Genomic DNA, 21,415 nt, shown 5'->3' with positions numbered 1-21,415 from the left:
ATTAATATATGCATTTGATGCCATTTAAGGGAATGGGGTAGGTAATAATAATAATAATAATAATAATAATAATAATAAAAGCTTGATTCATATGCTCATCTATTATACACTTGACATGTTCCTCAGCATATGAGACTGATCAGTGGAACACGTAACTAATGAGAAGAAATTGTTTCCAAAACAAGAGACAGTACATGTTTGTCAGTAGAGCTCTAAACTTGGTTTCATTATGTGATGCTCCTATGGTCTCTGGAAGGGTGTTTAAAACATTTCACTGTGTTGTATGCATTCCATGGAAATGTTTATGGCTTTATGTGGTGATGCTGCATTGTGAGTATTGTCTCTCCAAATTCCGGCTATACCTGGCAACAAAGACAGATGAAGTTTCATGAACATATGCTGTACTAAATTCTTCTGCTGATGATGGTGATAGTATCAAGGAAATTTTGTGAAAGTAATTAAAAACTTTTTTCATTCATTAGGAGCCCACCATCATAGCCTGGGGTATATAGTGTCTGCAACACTTGGATTTGCTGTTCAGCAGTCTCTCTCTCATTGATTCAGCCAACACTGCACCTCATTGTTCACACTAAAATCTGCTCTAATACTTACTTTGTACATTACTATTATAAAGAGGTTAGATTGCTGATCTCTGTATAGACATAGCAGATGGGCACAACAACAAGACTGCTATACATTTGAGCTTTCAGCCAAAAGGCTTTCTTCTAAAGTAGAAACACACACACAGATTCACACAATTACAGCTCATGCATACATGACCACTGTTTCTGGTTGCTGAGGCTGGACTGCCTACAGCAACTGTGCCCAATGGAGAAGCAATATGTGCATTTGAGGGTAAGGAGGAAGGGTGGTGTGTGTGTGTGGGGGGGGGGGGGGGGGGCACAAGAGGAGGGAGGGATAGCAGGGTAGGGATGGGGGAAGGCATAGTGCTGCTTGTGTAAGTGTGCAGGGACTTAGTGGAGACAGGGTAGGGCTGATAGTGCAGTTGGGAAGTTTGAGGGGGGAGAAGAGGTGGGAGATGGGGGAATGGAAAGGGAGAGAAGTTGAGAGGAAAAGACGTATGGGGAAGGAGATAGGTAGGTGAAGGACAGGGACTAGTGAAGGTTGAGGCCAGGGGGGTTATGGGAATGTAGGAAATACTGCAGGATGAATTTCCACCTGTGCTATTAACAAAAGGACCCTGATGGCATATGCTGTAAAGCAGTTATTGAAATGAAACACATTGTGCTGTGCAGCATGTTCAGCAACTGGATGGTCCAGCTGTTTCTCTGTGTCAGTTTGTCGGTGGCCATCCATGTGGACAGAATGAGAATGTCGTGTAAATATAACAGAAGGGCAGCTTGAAAAAGATGCTATGGGCTGAATTTTTAGGCTGCACAGCATAAAGAAATATTCAAACAGGCAAAACAGTCTAATGACAGCCATCTTCTGAATATTCTCTGCATGGGTGAGTATTTGGTGATAAGCCTGTTTACATTCTAAGATACTAAAGACAAATGTGCCAGTGATATAGTGGGTAAAGTCCTGTATGTTGAGTATTGGGTAACTGTCAATGATAGTACATGTTTTAAGGATTCTATAACTGACATATAAGAGCATAGTATAAATTTTTTTTTTTTTTTTTTTTTTTTTTTTTTTTTTTTTTTTTTTTTTTTTTTTTTTTTTTTTTTTTTCCATGCAAAGTTTATTGGATGGTGGCTGTTGTGGTCTGTGCTGAACTGGGACCCTGGTATGGTAAGCATTTGGTGCACTGTACCATTTGTGATTGCACATAGGGAGAAAGTCACACATAGAGGGGCTTTGGGAGATTGCAGATGCAGAGTGGGTATGGGAGAAATGGACTGCACATGCACAAGAAGCACGTTACCAACTTCGTTGGTATGTGAAGGTAATAAAGGCAGTGGTGCTTGCTGCAAGGTGGACAGACGTGCGGTGAGGCTGTGTGATGCCTGCATAGTGCTGTTGTTATCGATGGATGGAGTTTATCACAGGTTGTAAAGACAAAGATGTGCGGCAGCGAGCTCATTGAATGTCATTTGTATCTCCTATTGAAACATGTTGTTGTCCGTCTGGAAGTGGAGTGATTCTAAGCATTCTTCAACATAACAGAATTGCTTCTGTGGAATTTGTTTAAGTGTGGTGACACAGTCAAGGAGACAGCAGTAATGTTTATCAGTATCAATATTGTGTCATTCGTTGTTAGAGATGTTCAGGCATGTGCTGCTTCTGAGGAGATCGTGGCTGATGACCCCAGAGACTTCATGGTCAGTATCATATTAGATGCCCATGCCTTTGGCTCAATCAGGTAGGAGCTTGTAATGACAGAGAAAATATACTCTGAGGATGGGTTCAGTAACTTCTGAAATTTGAAAATTCCCTTGTGGCCATTTTGAATACAACATTCAAGGTGCATGTTTTGAAGCCATAAACAGTAATGGTCAAATTTTTCATTGCATGAAGTTGAATGGCTGTTGATCCATAGGCTGTGGTGTTGCCAGTCAGGGGTGCCCCACTAATTTCTGAGCCAGAGTTGGTCAAATAGTATTGCGTCTGAATTAGGTTGGGGATGTAGAGTCTGTTGATATTCCTTGTAGGTGGAGCATGTGCTGAATCCTCAATGCACAAAATGAGGTGACTTGTGTGGGTGTCGCAGCTCAGTGCGCCTGTTGCTTACCATGTGAATATTTTGGGTGGTCGCAGGACAGACAACAGTTATGTACGGCATCACTGAATTGTGTGTGGTACCAGTTGTAGTGCAGTGCAGTACCCAGCAGAGCATCATTGCCAGTTGTTTGTGGTGTTGTCTTGACTGGATAGAGCACACTGTCCTGGGCAGAGGCTGTGACATTGCAGTTGGCAACCGTCTAGTGAAGTTGGGTCAGCTCAGTGAGGGCAGAAAGTGGCATGCAGCAAGGCTGGTGCTAGTGGCTTTGCATGGTGGCTTTGTTACTAGCTGTGTCGCATAACAGCAAAAATTCTGTCTGTCAATGTAAGTTTATGATCAAATAGCTCCCATTCATTGCTGACTGTGGCAACTTGAAGATGGGGTAGGAGCTTTGCTACCTACAACAGCCAGAATGTGCAATCAGGTTGACTGAAGTTTGTAGCTGCCACCATAGTTGAGACAGCTTGTTGTTCATGAAATATTCATTGTATATTACATGTTGTAATTGTTCTTCCATTGTCCTGGTAAGACATTGTAGCAGTTTGATTTTGCAGTTGAATATACCTTTTTTCTGTTGGCACCAAGATGATGTTGCTAACCATGTCATTGAGTTCCTCCAGGTTGGTAGAAGAGTTATGAATTTAGTTGTGTGTTTATGATGTTATAGTTGGCAAGGATGCTGTCCATTTGCGCAAACCATATGAAAGGCTGATCCGAAGGAAATTGTAGAAGCTTTGGCTGAAAACCAAATCATGAAAGGTTGAAATCATTGGTTGGGTGTACCTGTTGCCATGGAGGCATGTGTGGCAATAGTGCAGTTGAACATCCCATTGCTGCATCCAAGGCGATTGGTAGCACAAGCAAACTGTGTGAATGCTTGGGCAGCTATGGCAGCACTGGTTCATAATTTGGCTGATATGGCATGGTAGAATCATTGGTCACAGTAGGTGCTTGTGAATATGAAAGATGATGAGGTAATTGGTTGGTATGTGCCACATGTGAAGGGACGATGGTGGTAAGGTTGCACAATAAGAATATTGTAGGACACCATTATTTGGCATAGACGTTGTTTCTTGATTTGTTGCACAAGCGAGTGTCACCATCATTTTTTCCTAGAAAACTTCATTAAAAGGTTGGATGCAGTGCACGGGTATGACATAGCATTGCACACATGGATGAACATTGTGAATTGTGACACACAGTGGTTGCATGTTGGCTGCATTGCTGTTGTGCAGTATCCAGTCGAGGACATATATGCCACAATTTGTGGTCATTGTGGATCACCAATGTAGTCCTGTACAATACAGGGAACAGTACGATAGAGACACAACAGTGTGTGATGGAGTAACAGCACTTTATTTTCCACAGTTGATGTGCAGTGGCAAGACATATCCGTGTTACAACAAGGCATAGACCATAATGTCTTCCCGCATGACAGGGTCAGAAACTATACACTGTGAGGTGGGGTCACTTATCACCTGTTATTTTGCATGGAGTTCCCACAAACTTCACAAACTGTTCTTTATCACAGTCACAGCATGACTGACACATTTGGCATCAAGAAAGGGTAATATAGACCATGTGTATTGTTCCAGGAACTTCCAAGTACCTAGGTGACTTCCATTTTCAAGTTTTACCATCATTTCAGTTTAATACATATATTTTAATGTGTATATTCTTTCCCATTGCTATACATGACTTGGTTGGTAGTATGAGCAATCCATATTATGAAAATGACAGTATTGTAAAAGTAGTTTTACATCCAAAATCATGAATTCAGTATCGTAAAAATGAAGATAAGTTCAAACACAGCCAAAAACCAGATGGTATCATAGGTTTCTGTAGTTGAGAGACATTCCATCAGGTCACAATTTATTACAGACTTTCAGACTAATCAAATGAAATGACATAAAATATCAATCTTTGCCCCCAGAATTTGGATGGGCCAGAAAATGCTAATAAAAGTGAGCCAGCAATCTGATTTTGGACTTTTGTAAATAGTTTGAATATTTATTTTAAAATAATTTGTAAAATCATTTTGCATGATATCTAATGTTGCATTCTGACTTTTTCAGGCTCTCAAGCTTATTGTAGGCGCTGGAGCAGACCCTACAGTAAAAGATGTTGTTGGTAGAACAGCACTCCACAGAGCACTTGGATGTAAGGAGAATTTCCAGTACCTTCAGAAAATACATCCTAATTTCAAGGATGGTCTTGATAAAAACGGACAATCAGCCATAATGAGAGCCATTTCTGCATTTCAATACCACTATGATATGCCCTATGTGATAAAACTTCTAGTGCAGGGAGGTGCAGATGTCAATTTATGTGACCGAGATGGAAAGACAGCTTTGTGCCTGGCTATAGAGAAAGATACTTTCTGGGTGAGACTATATTTTTAAAGCACTATTTATATCATTTGGTAAGATATCCACAGGAAGAGATGAAAAGCTGTGACCGATCTCTAAGATAGAGCTTGTTTTGTTACTCTGATGTCGTTAATAGCATTTACCATAAGTCATTATATAAATGTATTAAGCAAATACATGTTATAATAAAATGGGTATTTGTCAAGTAAAGTATGTGGAATTGTTATTATTGGATTAATGAAAGGTGACAGATTTTATTTATTTATTTATTATCATCCCTATGATTACATTTGTGATATAGGATTTGTCAGGGTACATTTTAACAACTATATAATATCTTTACAAAATTTGTATCTGTGCTGAATTCATATTAATCTATCTTATGTTTAATATAATATACAACTAATAAGTGTTTTTATGACATAATTTCTTATGCACTGATGTAATTTCATTTGTCACATTAACTTAAACATATATTGTTATACAGTTGCGCAGAGATATTCACTTATGCTGTAATAACATTTGTCAAGCATGTATTTCTTTATAACAGTTTTAAATTTATCCTCATTTTCCAGCTCTTTGATATGTTTTGGTAGTGCATTAAAAAGTTTGATGCCTTGATTACATACATGTTTCTGGCTTCGGGTCCTTGTTACAGCTTGTATGTGGAGATCTTTACATTGCCGTGTATCGTAATTATGGAAGCCTGTATTTGTTTTCATTTTGTCTTGATTTCTTTTGATCATCAACAGACTTTGGTGACTATCACAAGTTGAAATTTCTTTTCTCACTCTTTGTGCCTGTTGTAAAAGTATACATTCTTGTGTTGCTTGTTTAAGCATTTTTGAGCACCAGAATATCCACAACTTTCATGAGTGTACATCATAAGTTTGTCAATATACTATTTTGGCCAACACAGTCTTCATTGCTCTGAGTCAAAATTTGTTCTTCTAAATGGAATTCACTAGTATATTTTGTAACATTGGTTAACTTTATCATAACTCCTTTTCCCAAAGTCACTTTTCACTAGTTTCCCATTATCAACACAATTCTGGTTTCTGCAAATGTAATTACATATGTTCTGAATTACTTTCTCATATTTAATCCCTTTCAAATACACAATCCTGTACTCTTTGTCTTTCTCATACTCATGTTAGTTTCATACACCCCTATTGGCACTAAGACATTGTATCTGCAATTAGATTTTCAGATCCCATTACATAATTTCATAGTCAGTAGTTTTAAGAACTTGGCTGATCTTGTTAATGTACTGTGATACAATTTGCACTCGTTATGGCCTTGTGCTTTGAAGACACAATAGTTATATGCCTTGAAAAGTAGTTTCTAAATTTAGAAATGCCAAGTGTACAGCTAACAGATCCTTCTTGGTTAGTATGTAGATTCTTTCATGTTTTTGGAGGGTCCTACTCATAAAAGCAATTGTCTAGTGTTTATCTTCCCCATTCCATAATCACTAGCATCATATGATACACAAAATGATAAGAGCAACTCTGCCCTCTACGTAATGTTACAGTTACACAGAGCACTTTTTATAGCATCAAAAGATTCCTAACATTATTTGTCCCATGACCAAATGAGATTATTTTTTTTTATAAATTATGCAGGTATGGTGCATTTATGCTCTGAAATTAGGGTACTTCCTATAATATCCACGTATTCCAAAATATGATTTCAATTGTACCTTATTTTTGGTCTCTGGAACTGAGCACTGACTTTAACCTTATCAAAATCTAGAAGTTTACCTCTCTTGGCAACACAAGATCCCAAAAATTTCAGGTCATAAATGACAAATTTACATTTTCTGATTTTAATGTCATCCCTCCTGATCTCAATTTCTCAAACACTCCTTTTAGTAACAAACAATGTTCACGACACTTCTGACTGCAAAGCAAAATGTCATCAACAGAAACTTAATTTAGAAGACAGTTCCTAACCTAAAACATGATGCAAAACGCTGATAAATTTAGCTACAGAAACATTTAAACCAAATAATAAATGCAATACTTGTAAAATTTACCACTGTATAAAAATGATGTGTATTTCTGAGATTCTGGAGCAAGTGGAACCTGATGGAGGTCCAGACATTAAACCTATGCTTGACATCAATCTAATACACTCTAACTTATGTGATAACTCATTTGCATCCCCAGGATGATCAATTTCTCAAATTTGTTCAGATGTCTAGAGTCTAAAACAAATCTAGCACATCCAGCACGTTCTCCCGCTACTACTAGAAGGTTATTATAATTGTTGCTGTTTCTCTCAAATATACCATATATTTCTATCTTTTGCAACTCATTTTCAACAACTGTTCTCCTTGCTTTTGGTACATTATATGGTGTTATAAAAAATTGCTCGTAAGGTTTAAGTTGTAGTACACATTCAAAATTCTTTAAACATCCTACTCTATTGCTGAACACATCCCCATACTTCCATCACAAACCCTTTAACTCATTTTCTTGTTCATCATTCAGACACACATTTTTCATTGACTCCTCTTCTTCATCTTCCAGTTTCTTGACTGTTCTCTACTAAATAACATTCATCTCTCACAAATGACAAGTTGTTCACGCTTTCACAAGCATCTTTCTTTCCCTTCTTCTAGAATTGGATTATGTTTTCTTCCTTGTTTGAACATATAACTATCTTTCTCTTTCAGTTCAAGAGCTGTACAAATCTATTTCCAAAATAAAATCTTCACTGTTTCTGGAAATATCCCACCTTACTATGTATACAGCTACATCTACATTTACATCACTAATCTGCAATTCTCATTCAAGTGTCTGACAGAGGGTCCAACAACTAATTTTCAAACTGTTTCTGTACTCTTTCATTCTTGAAGAGGACATAGTTAAAACACACTCTAAAATCTTTTTATATACACACTTATTTGCATTATTTTATTATGATGGTCATTTTCCTCTAATTGGTGGATCTCAGCAAAATATTTTTGAATTTGGAGGAGAAGGTTGGAAATTGAAATTTCATGAAAAGATGTCTCCACAACAAAAAAGTCTTCATTTTAATGATATCCACCACAGCTCTTGTATCATATCCTTGACACTCTCTTCCCTTCTTTGAATCTTTTTGATGCCCTCCATCAGTCCTATCTGATAAGAATTACGTACCACAGAGAAATATTCTTGCAAAGAACAGACAAGCATAGTGTAGACAATCCATTTATTGGATTTTGTATTTTGTTATAGTTTATTGATCCAAGAAATCACAATATTATACAATTTGTACAATGATATTGGACCGGTCATGTATAAATTTTTACAATGTAACTGGATAGATAAAAAATCTACTCACCAAATGGCAGCAGGAGAACATACATATAAAGATATTTAAAGGTATAAATATAAACTATGATACATTAATTTTAAATAACTGATTATTTTTGTTGATACACATTTTTACAATTTATTTTTTACAATTTTAATTTGTTATATGAAAGTCTGTTCATTATTACAAGAAGGTAACAGACATCACATAGTGCTTTCACTTGGTAGGTGGGTTGTAAATTCTTTTAAGAATATGATGAAACCCAATGGAAGGTGGTGGAAATAACGGAATAAATACAGACAACTGCTTTACATACTTTAAGGAAGCATGCATATTCACCTTATTGAATGAAGTCTCTGTGAAGTGAATGACCAGTAGAGTCTCCTCTTTATACTGTTGATCATATAAATGTGCATTTCTTAATGGATTGCTGCTGCCATGTGTGCTTACTGATGATAGTTCATGCACAGCACATTTCATCACTGCTATTTCCAGTTGCAGGGCTTTGACCCAAGTACATATTTGCTCACATCACTGCAGGATGTGATGCTTTAACTCAATCTTAATCTGCATCAAATCATTTTCACTAAAACATTAGAGGCACTGTACTCACCCACCCTCCTTGACTCATGCTTTGCGCAACAGGATATAATTCGGTGTTGAGCAATTCATTAATTTGTAGCTCTTGTATCCTCAACCAGGACAAAAAGTCATTCACAGATTCCTTGCACTGTTCAATAAAATTTCTTCTGAGCTTATCCTCTAGCTCCACAACTAAATTCTAAAATCAAATTGTGATCTGTTGAACTAATGTTTCCATTGTAGTTTTCACCATTTTTAGTGAGCTCACATCACTTGATAATTGTGGTATCATGTCTGGTACAATTTTATACACATCTTTTAATGCTGTAATTTCAGAACATATTGCCAAGAAATTCAAGGTGATCTGATTGGTATGTTCTTTCACAACCTGACCAAGCACTGATTTGATTTGATCCAATTGTTCTTTCGAAACTTTATGAAAATTCTCTTCCATCCACATCTGTAAACCATGTGCTGAATGGTCACTCTTCATCATAGTCTCTAACTTCTGATATAGCACTGTGAATGGATCTGCTATTGTAAATGTTTGCAGAACTGTTTTGATTGTGGGTGGATGCACTTGCACATCTGTCTCATTGGTGGCCACATCTACATTTTCAGTGGTTGACTGTCCCACATTGCCATTTTCAACATTTTCCTAATTTTGTATTTCATCTGCATGATCCACATTTTGTACTCAGCCAGTTTTTGTCCTGATGCAGTTAGCAATTTTGAGAAATAATATTATTCACTTCACTTACATTTGCATACATATAAGTAATGTGGTTAGCAACACCAAAATTCTTCCTGAACTTTCAAGAAGAGGCATGCAACATTACTGGTCAAGACAACATTACGTCAACATTTTAACTTAGCATTGTACAGTAGTGGCTATCATAATGCCACGATCCCTGAGAACCTTACAATTACCACAATTAAAGTTTTTAGAATTGCCAGTTAAAAAATTAATGATGTATGTGTTACATATACCCTGCTGAACTGCAAGATCCATGACATCTGCTGGCAAGTGATAAAACAGACATACTTACTGTGTATTTTTGGTGTGATGACCAGAGTAATTTAGTAGTAATGCCACATAATTTTCCTTTTCTTTCAGTAAATGTAAATAAATATTCCTGAATTTGTTCCTTCCTTCTCACTGTGGTTTATATCTTTTCATGGCAACAGGTAAAAGACAGAGAAACATTTAATTTAAGAAAAAATATGCTTTGCATGAATAAGAGTTACAAATGCAATGGCACTATGTGGTTTGCAATTTAACACAGATCAATATATGTATTCAATCTTTTTAGACTACTCAGTCACTATTGTTTTAGATTTTTGTGCTATTGATGATTATATTTCTTCAACAAATCAGGCTCTGGTAGCTCTTGAGCACTGTCTTTGTTTGAAGTCTCATTGTCTGTAAAATACTACTGTGATTTCGATGTGAAAGATAGTAATGAATATTCAATCAAACTTTGTGAAAATAGATATGTAGGTCCAACACATTAACAATAAAGTATTTAAATGACATGACATGATAAACATTTAGTCACTTTGCCTTCAAACAATTTGCGCACAATTTCCTGTTATATCCGTCTGTAATGTATAAATTCATCAACCAATTCAGTATTGTGACATCAAAGGGTTAGATACCATAACCAGCAGACATTGGTACTTGAGAATGAATAAATTATTATTCCATAAAAGTGTAAAACACAAGATTTAGCCACATTGCCTCTTTCTACATCAAAAGCAAAAACAGAAATAAGCCACAGGAAGAGGAAGTGTCTGCTTCCTTAAAAAATCATTTGTTACTTCAAGTAAAATTAATGTATCTTTTCCATAGACATCAATTCTATCTTTTATGTAGACAGTCTCTGAATTTTTTTTGATCTTGTTAATTAAACATTTACATCATATGCTAGGTCTAATACCCTCATGCTCATAAATTATGATGGAGTATTATAATCTGGTGCAGAGTTTGCCAAGATATGTCAGGCTGAAAAGTGAAAAGCAACATAGGAGAAGAATCAGTACATTTATTTACCATTGACAGCAGAATAGACATTGCCTTTTATATGTTATTACACACATATATAATTACAGATGTACTGTAATTACAAACCTACAGTATTGTATATATATATATAATCATACACATTGAAAAACAGAGTAACAGCATAAATTACAAGCCCCTCCTTGTACAACGTACAAGGGAATTTTGAAAAGTAAAGATACAATGGCTCGTAGTCCTTAAATAGAGCATATATTTAGAAAACATCATTTACATCTTATTAACTGGATTATTTGTTATTTTTCGACATAATCACCCCCGTTATCCAAACATTTGTTAAGTCGGTGCACAAGCTTTTGTATCCCACAGTCATAGAAAGTTGCTGCCTGTTGTCGGAACCACATTTCAACTTCATCTTAGATCTCTTCATCATCGTGGAATGATCTTCCACCAGGATGTGACTTAAGGTAATGGAAGACATGGAAGTCAGTGGGCGCAAGGTCCAGGCTGTATGGCAGATGGACTAATACATCCCATTTGAATTGTTTGAGTTGTGTTTTGGTTACGAGCGCTGTGTGAGGCCAAGCATTGCCATGAAGCTAGTGGACTCCACTTGTCAGCATTCCCCTGCATTTGTTTTGAATTGCCCTTTGAAGACATTTCAAAGTCTGGCAATATGCAGCAGCATTAATTGTAATTACAGGAGGCATAAATTCCAACAGAAGAATACCTTGCCTGTCCCAAAAAACAGAATCCATGATTATCTTTGCTGAAATGGGCGTTTTGCATTTCTTGGCTTTTAGTGAATTCGAATGACGCCATTGCATTGATTGTTGCTTGGATTCAGGTGTATGGTGATAAACCCATGTCTCGTCACCTGTCACAATATAATCAAGGAACTCATCACCTCCTTCAGCATAGCGTGTGAGGAAGTCGAGTGCAAAGCCCATCCTTTCTTTTTGTGTTCCTCCGTTAAGAGTTTTGGAACCCACTGCGCAAACAATTTCTTGTACCCTAACTTGATAGTCACAACATCATAAACAGTTGCCTTTGACACATCCGGTATGATCTGATGCAATTCTTTCAATGTGAGACGTCTATTCACACGAAATGCTTCCTCTGTTCTCTGAAGAAGGGCATCAGAGATGGCAGAGATGGCATCACAGATGGCTGACCTATTATTTGTTTGTCATGAACATCATTCCTACCTTCAGAGAAATGACATCACCATTTCATTACATTTTGTTGATTCATAATGTTCCCATGAACAGAAACAATCTCTTTGTGAATATCCGCTGGTCGCTGACCTTTTCCATGAAGAAAACGTATGATGGAGTGCACTTCGGATTTCGCGGGATTCTGAATCGGCGCAGCCATCTTAAACACGACCTACTCCAACCAGAAGCAACATTCAACTGTCGAATGACCGTGAGGAGAAAGCTAACAGTTCAAGGTTAACACCAGTGTTGCCAACTTGCTCGCCAAAACTCTTCTGTTCCTCTGGTGTACGGTGTATCTTTACTTTCCGAAATACCCTCGTATCATTACATTTGGATTCAGTTATGTGAATTTTACTTAATTCTAATGTTAGTATTGTATGGGTTTTGCAAGCTTCAGACATGTAACAGCATTCTGTGTTAAGTTACTTAAAGTAATTTTTTTTTAATATTAGACTAAAACACTATCTGAATAGGCTGAAAGGAGGAGCACTGGCTTTTTTTTACTGTAACCGTTTTTGTCCTAATATACATATAAACATATAAAGTACTCTAACCATGATTCCTTAACTGTCAGTGTGAGTCAGTTCACACTCATCATGTGAGAGTCACTCCAAAACAAATTCACAATATTTTTTTAAACATCCAATTTATTTTCCATGTCTTTGATATTTTTAAAATCCTGGAACAAAGGGCTATATAGTGGCATGGTGGAAGTCAGGAGCTGCACATTTGAGTTACTATTTAGCAGCCTTCATAGCATCTTCAAATCTTTTCCTGCTTCTCCTAGTCCCACTCAGATTGCCAGTTCAGTCACTATTATGCATTTGTCAGCCAAAATCATATTGTGAATATGCTACACATTCTCAGGAATCTGTGCAGTGCTTGGTTTGCTATCATGTAGGATTTCTTGAATATTCACCAGATAATCTGCTTGTCCAATGACTAATTGTACTGGAGTCAACAGCATCATCAATGTAAAGTTCTGCAGTCCCTTATGAATGTTTGTCACTGTCTTATTTTTACAACACAAACAAACATAAAATGCAGCTGCTACCTCAGTGGAAAGCTATGATAACATGACTGGGAAAACATGTTGAATTAAATTTGAATACAGGTGGGAAGAATTTTTCTATGACCTCTGTGAGTAGCAAGGATGCAGACCAAAATTTTAAGAATGTAGGAGAAGACAGATTGCTACTTTCTGCATTCTGGTCCTAGCTGCTGGAGTTGGTGGGAGAGGTGTGCTTGCTTGTGTGTATGAATGGTGTGTGTTTCTCTTTTTATGATAAGGGCAGTAAGCTTTTGCTTGTTAATGTATAAACTGACTGTATCCACAGTCCTGCAGGCTGTCATTCATTATGGAATTTGTATGTGAATGAACTAATAAAGAAGATAAGTATTTTATTTACACTTTACTTATATCTTTTTTTAATGTTTATGATTTTTTAGGCATTGAGGGAACTAATAGAAGGTGGAGTCACTTTATCATCTTGCAGAAAGGATGAGCTTACAGACATTCTCCACATGGCTGTGTGGCGCCATCAAGATGAGGTAATTTGGTAGAAATAAGTGTTATAGATCCTAAAGTTTAGTTCATAGTAATGTGTATTAATTATGTTTAGAACAATGGTGTCTGCTTAGTAATGGATATAACATGAACAATTGGAGAAGGGCTGATTAGTTACATTTTAGTGAAGTCTGGCACATTGTGAAGGCTGCACTGCATCCAAATATCAGTGTATATAAAAGTGTGTATGATATGCACATAATTTTGAAACAAGGAAGTACAGGATATAGGCAACTAAAACTTTCAAAATACAGTGAACATAAATATACTGATAGTGAAGATAAAAGCTGTACTATGCCAACTAAAGACGAGTGAAAAACTGAACCAAATCTTTGCATAAATAACAACAATGTGGGAAACGATAGATTGCTGCTTACCATAAAGAAGACACGTCAAGTTGCAGACAGGCAAGATTAAAAGACACAAAGAGTGTCTTTTAATAGTGCCTGTCTGCAACTTGACATGTTTTCTCTACGGTAAGTAGCGAATTGTCTTCTCCTACATTGCTGATATTCCTACCTGGTGTTTCTATTGTTTGATTTTTGCATAAATAAAGTTTTCTAAGTAGTTACTCATTGTTGTATTTTTCAGGTAGTTTAGTGAACTACTTTGAATATTTAACTTTTAGAAGTTTTAAAATTTTTCTCTCTTCACTAAATGGAATCATATCTAATATGTAAAGGGTGTTGACCTGTGGAAAAATTACCCTGGATCAGTAGACAGGGAAAGAATCATCTGCGCTGATAGACTTTTGTCTACTTTATTTTGAAAAAAGGGGTTTACTTTTACAGTAATATATGACTGTAAGGTATAGACTTTTCTTGTGCTCTAGTACTACATGTCACTGATGTGATCCAGTGTGGCTAAGCTAACATTTTCATTGGTGCCAGGAAAAATATGTTAAATAATGTTGTTCCATAAAATTTTGGGTGAAATGCAGGATGTCAATAACTTACTGCCTTAATATTTCAGTGAAGAATCATGTGGCTATCTTCAAGAAGCTATGTAAATATTCAGTCAGATCTTGATAAGATATCAATGTGGTGCAGAGATTGGCAACTTGCTCTAAATGTTCAGAAATATAAAATTCTGTACTTCACAAAATGAAAAAAACATAGTATTCTATGACTATAGTATCAGTGAGTCACTGTTGGAGTTGGATAACTCATACAAATACCTGGGTGTAACACTTTGTAGGGATTTGAAATGGAATGATCGCATAGGTTCAGTCGTGGGTAAAGCAGGTGGTAGACTTCGGTTTACTGGTAGAATACTGGGGAAGTGCAGTCACTCTATAAAGGAGATTGCTTACAAATTACTCATGTGACTGGTTCTAGAATATTGCTCAGGTGTGTGGGACCCATACCAAATAGAACTAACAGTGGATATTGAAGGTATACAGAAAAGGGCAGCACAAATGGTCACAGCTTTGTTTAATCTGTGAGAGAATGTCACAGAGATTCTGAAGGAAGTGAACTGGAATACTTTTGAAGATAGATGTAAGTGATCCCAAGAAAGTCTGTTGACAAAATTTCAAGAACTTGCTTTAAATGATTACTCTAGGAATCTGCTACAGTCCCTAACATATTGCTTACATGGGGGCCATCAGAAAAACATTAGAATAATTTGTGCACACACAGAGCCATTCAAACAATCAATCTTTCTGTGCTCCATATGTGAATGGAACAGGAAGAAACCCTAATAACTGGTGCAATGTGATGTAACCTCTGCCATGCACCTGACAGTGGTTTGCAGAATATAGATATAGATGTAGATGTGTGCTGGCAAAATTAGTCTAACATTATTAACAGACATTATATCACGGCCTGTCTGTGATTGTAACTTGCATGTTAGGGCAGTATTAACTAATAATATTGTGTCTTCAGTAGTAATATTTTCCCAGAATGAACTTTGATTCTGCAGCAGAGTGTGCACTGATATGGAACTTCCTGCCAGATTAAAATTGTGTGCCAGACTGGGACTGGGACCTTTCTTGCAAAAGGCTAATGTCCCAGGTTTGAGTCCTTATCTGGCACTTACTTTTAATCCACCAGGAAGTTTTATATCAGCATACACTCCAGTACAGAGTGATACTCTAATCTGGAAATAAGCCCCAGGCTGTGGCTAAGCCATCTCTCCACAGTGTTCTTTCTTCTAGGGATACTACTCCCACAAGTTATGCAGGACAATGTACATAAAATTTTGAAAACGTGAGATGAGGTAGTGGTGGAAGTAAAGCTGTGAGGATGGGACATGGATTATGCTCAGATAGCTCAGTCGATAGAGCACTTGCCCGCAAAGGGCAAAGGCCCTGGGTTCATGTCCCAGTCAGTTGCACAGTACTGATTTGCAAGGAAGTTTTACAATATATTTATTTTATAATTACTCTCCAACATGTTTTTGAGCTATAGCTTCATTTTCAAAGACTGTATACATGTGATGGGCATTACATCTGCTTATAAGAATATAGAACTGTACAGAAATGAGAGAAATAAAATCTCATAATATATTATGTGTGTTTGATCACACAACACTTGTCTTCTGCATTGTTGAAATATTACATATTTGCATTTACATTTTGAATGATTTAACATGTTTATGGAGTACTATATGACCCTTATGATATGTACTTAAACCATGTAACAGTGATAATTTGTATTTGCGTAGATTGAAGAAATAAAATAATTCAGTGGCTGGTTGTTTCTGCATTCATTTACGTCTACATCTACATCTACATGATTACTCTGCAATTCACATTTAAGTGCTTGGCAGAGGGTTCATCGAACCACAATCATACTATCTCTCTACCATTCCACTCCCGAACAGCGCGCGGGAAAAACAAACACCTAAACCTTTCTGTTCGAGCTCTGATTTCTCTTATTTTATTTTGATGATCATTCCTACCTATGTAGGTTGGGCTCAACAAAATATTTTCGCATTCAGAAGAGAAAGTTGGTGACTGAAATTTCATAAATAGATCTCGCCGCGATGAAGTCTTTGCTTTAATGACTTCCATCCCAACTCGCGTATCATATCTGCCACACTCTCTCCCCTATTACATGATAATACAAAATGAGCTACCCTTTTTTGCACCCTAAAAAAAAATCAGGTTTGTGTACAACATATGCCTACAAACACCAAGAGCATGTACACACTGATGTGACTGCTGATTTCAACAATAAAAAATAAGGTCTGATGCTTTTTGAAAAGCCCACATGTATGGGGGGAGTCAAAAAGTAATGGGACTTTTGCAGTTTCTTGTTGCAGGGCTTGGTACACTGCTAGTATCCAGAGATGAAGTATTGTTGTCTGCAACAATTCTATCTGATGTGTCACTGTTATTCCTGTGTTAGTCACCGTATTGTAGCAGATGGCTCCATTGTCGATCTGTGCAGAGGAGTAAATGAGGGCAGTGATTTACTTTTTGTTTGCAGAAGGTATTAAACCTGTGGAGATGTCAACAACTAAGGCCAGTTTTTAAGTCATTGACAGTATGGTGATGGAAAACTGATGAATCACAGTTGACAAATCCCCAAGATTTTACCTCTCAGTCATGGTTCAGTGTATTCTATCTTACACAACAGTCTAAATCTTCAGAAAGTATGTTCAACATGCATACCAAAAGAACTGTCAGTGCACTATAAGGCACAAAGGATGGACATCTCTTGTAAACATTTGGCCTTTCATCATGCGAGAGAGCTGGATTTTTACAGAAAATCTTAACTGTAGATGAAATGTCGGTGCATCATCATGAACTAGAAAGTAAGGCTGTTAGCAAGGTTTAGAAACATCCATCAATACCAGAAGTTAAGAAATTTAAACATCATCCATCAGCTGGTGAGATAATGCTAACACTGTTCTGGGACATGGAAGATGTGATAGCTGTTTATTTCACTCCAAGAGGCAATACGGTTAACAGTGAGAACTAATGTGATATGTTGTGAACTAAACTGAAACCTGCAATCAGATCCAAACACTGCAGAAAACTGTGGTAAGTGTCATCCTGCAGCAAGATAACTTTTGGCCATATTCTGCAGAACAGACTGCCAAAAGAATAAAGGAGTTGGAATTTGTTTGCTGGAACACCTGCCATAAAGTCCAGACCTGGTCCCAAGCAATTTCCATATGTTTGGACCATTGAAAGCTCTCAGGGGAAGAAGATTTGCAGCTAATGCAGAAGTCATTGATGCAGTGCTAAATTGATTACAGGTGCAACTAAAAAACTTTTTCTCCAATGGAATCAAAAAACTTGTGAAATTCTGGAAAATTTTGTTGAAGCACAGGGAGTTTTTGTAGAAAAATAATTTATGTTTCAGTTTTCCATCATTAGAATAAATATTCCTTTTCTCAATAGTCCCTTTACTTTTTGACTTTCCCTTGCAGTACAGAGGGAAAGAAATCAATGCAGTTTTCCTCATTAGCTGACTCCCTCATCATCTATCTGATTTATGTGTCATAGTAAACTTTCCAGGGAACAACATTATAAAATATTACAGAGGGATTGAAAGGAATATAGCTCACTTTCCTGCTTTCCCACTAAGTTTCCACTGTCTAACAGCATTTTAAAAATGTTTTGAACTGCAAGACGAAGTTTATTCTTCAGCATAGGATTGCTGTAATGTTTGACTGACTTTGATATTGGGCAAGTTTTTGACATGGGAATGTTGTTTACTTTTCTAATTCTCTTTGACAAGTGCACTTAAGGCTGTAAGTTAGATTTGTAGTGTGTGTTATGTAAGCAATTTTTAGGTATTTAAATGAATTTAATATCAACAATACAGGAAAAGACAGATTACTACTTACTGTAAAGGAGACATGTTAAACACTAGACAGGCACACTTAAAAGACACCTACCTAGAGCTTTCAGCCACAGCCTTCATCAGTAAAAGAGAGACACACAGCATTCATACACACAAGCAAGCACATCTCATGCACACACGACCGCCTCTCAAGCTGGGATGCAGCTATCACACAATATGCAAGCAGCAATCTTGAGGGGACAGGGAAGGGGAAAGGGTAGCAGTGTATGGGTGGGGAGAGGGATGGATGCTGTCTTGTGGAGTGTGCAAGGGGTAAAATGCCAACAGACCTCTACCACAATAACATTATGGTACAGGTACTTGATGTAAATATTGTTATTTTTTACATTGCTGACATATTTTTTCAGACATTTTAAATCTTGAATTAACATTGTGACACTTTACAGACATTACAGATGTGGGAAATAATTAATTCAGGTATGGTGGTCACAATAATGTTTGACTGACTTTGATATCAGTTTTAGAGACAAGTTTTTGATGTGAGGATTAAATTGTTTACTCTTGCCAAGTCTCCTGTAAGTTTGAAGTTAGATTGGCATGTTTGGTTTATAATACTGAATGCGGCTCATATTTCAGTGCTTCGATGTCAGTGAGACAGGATGTGTTGGAACTACCAAAACACTCGGTCAGTGAGTTCACTCTCGCTTATGCCTGCCTGCCTGCTTGTCTTGTGATACTTGACAACACTTTAGATGTGGAATATAATAAAACTGAGATTTTGTTGTGACTTGACCAGAAATCAAACTTTGCACACATGAAAGTGCTTCTGTATGTAATTTTTGGATAAATATTTTTGGATATGGAGCAAAAAGTTCAGAGTTGGATACTCTCAAGCATCCTGTAAAGTACTCTGAAATACTGCAAATTACACCATTTACATAGTTTTTGGTTGAATGTGGCACAAAAGAATAAAGTAAAATGTATATTTCAGAGCATTTTCTTACTACTACGCACAGCCAAAAATACTGCAAGTTATATCATTTATGTACTTATTTGGATAACTTCTGTTGAATATTGATAAAAAAGAGGAAGAAAAAGAAGAAGAAAGAAATCTGACAAGTCACCAATTTATGCACCTCTGATGAAATGTAATTTTTTTAACATGGTCCAAAAAATTCAGTGCTTGCAGATACTTTTGAGCAAGATCAAGATGGATGCATTATGACTGGATTTTTCATTTTAAGGGTCCATAAAGTACTAAGCAGTGATTCGCTGCTTCATTGTAATAGAATGCTGTGAATGACTTGAGAAGGTGTGAGGGGGATAGGGTGGGCATGCGGCTAGGGGAGCTAAAAATGGGAGGGAGAAATGGGGCAGGGCCAGTTCCACCATGTGTAGGGCCAGTTAGGTCAATAACACGGGTAGTGCTGAGACACCCTCCTCTCTAACGCCACATAAACTACTGACAAGAAACTATGCTCAAAATGTGTGAACTTTTTTAGCTTACTTGTGTTTGTATGTGGAACTAATTATGGCATGAAGGATAAGATATCAGTATCTGTTTCTTGATGTTCCTTAATGAATATCTTGCTCGTAAAGTCTTGTGTTTCATGGTAAAAAATGATGTTCATATGTCCTGGGTGTGATTATTTTCAATAATATAATTTGCACACAACTTCCACTTGGTTTTCATCAGCTCTTTTATTTTATCCATTTTCCACTAATTAAACTTCCACAGGAGATAAACAGTAACCAGATTTTTCAGACAAAACCAATAAAATTTACAGCCCAGCAGGTCACGCCATAATGCGTCATACAACAGACTCCTCCATTACTTACAGACTCCATACTACTTGTTACATACAAGTCAACAACAAAAATACATGAAGATGCAGTTCAGTCTTTTACATCCTAAGAGTCTCATACAATTAACTCCTTCTTGTTAACTTTTTTTTTTCAGAATAAATCATAAAAATAAGAAAAATGACAATAACTTTAAATTATAATTATGATTTAAAATTAAATTGAAAATGATTTTTTTACCTTGGACTGTGTCATAAATTCAAGGTGAAACCTAATTTCTGAGTTAGGTCATGTTATTTCATGGATTAACTGTTTTCAACTAAAACACTTAAATTTATGTCTGTTGTGATCATAAACTATTTCTTACTTTATTTATGAAGTTTTTTCTAGGAAATATTAAAATTTAACTAAGAACACCTTTGTTACAGCACTCCAGAAATTCTATAGATTGATACATCACTGTCTTCACATCACTTAAATCTGTAGGGCAACTCTTGAATACACTCTTTTCATTTAAATAATTAAAAATGTTTCATACTTTATAACTTATCAAAGAATCTAAAAGGAAGCAGGAGCCTCCATGATTTTTATTTCTTGTGCAGCTTCTTCACTACACAGGCCATCTGGGTACCCCCTTTCAGCACAAGTTTCTCAGAACTGTGCAGATGGGAATTGTCTCTGCAACACATCCCGTGCTCTCTCTATCCATCTGACCTATACCTTCACTAACCTGTACCCACTGCCTCACCTTGCCTTTTCCTTTCTCTCTTCTGTTCACACCATTCCTTCTCCATCCAGATCATGGAATGAGTTCTCCTACCACTTTTTCTCTCTGCCCCAACACCATGTGGGCACCGTTCTTCCCCCACTCTCTTCTTTTTCTACCTCCTGCCCTTCTCTCTCGCTTCCCTTTCTCCCTCTTTGTCTTCAACATGCTCTTGTTCTCCCCCTTCCCCCTTTGCCTCCCCCCTCCCCCCCTCCCGCAGTCCCACTCCCCTCTCCCTCTTTCTACATCTCTTTTTGTTATATTCTGTATACTCTTTTCATCTTGTTGTGCAGGCACAAAGTCATCTGTTTAAAGATATGACCCTTTCCCTCTACC

General features: G+C 36.9%; 1 protein-coding gene across 2 annotated transcripts in view; it reads left to right on the top strand.

The window, feature by feature from the left end:
• The window catches only part of LOC126416741 (serine/threonine-protein phosphatase 6 regulatory ankyrin repeat subunit A-like), a 716,260-nt gene that overhangs the window by 156,186 nt on the left and 538,659 nt on the right, over positions 1-21,415 (top strand). For both annotated transcript variants that reach the window (XM_050084586.1, XM_050084577.1), the window contains exons 6-7: positions 4,762-5,070; positions 13,633-13,734. In XM_050084586.1, the coding sequence (XP_049940543.1) occupies positions 4,762-5,070; positions 13,633-13,734 (411 nt within the window). The remainder of the gene's footprint in view (positions 1-4,761; positions 5,071-13,632; positions 13,735-21,415) is intronic.

The sequence above is a fragment of the Schistocerca serialis genome, chromosome 1 (assembly GCF_023864345.2).
Source record: "Schistocerca serialis cubense isolate TAMUIC-IGC-003099 chromosome 1, iqSchSeri2.2, whole genome shotgun sequence".
Classification (NCBI taxonomy): Eukaryota; Metazoa; Arthropoda; class Insecta; order Orthoptera; family Acrididae; genus Schistocerca; species Schistocerca serialis.
Note: the sequence above shows the minus strand (reverse complement) of the source record. Positions and strands in the feature narration are given on the sequence as shown.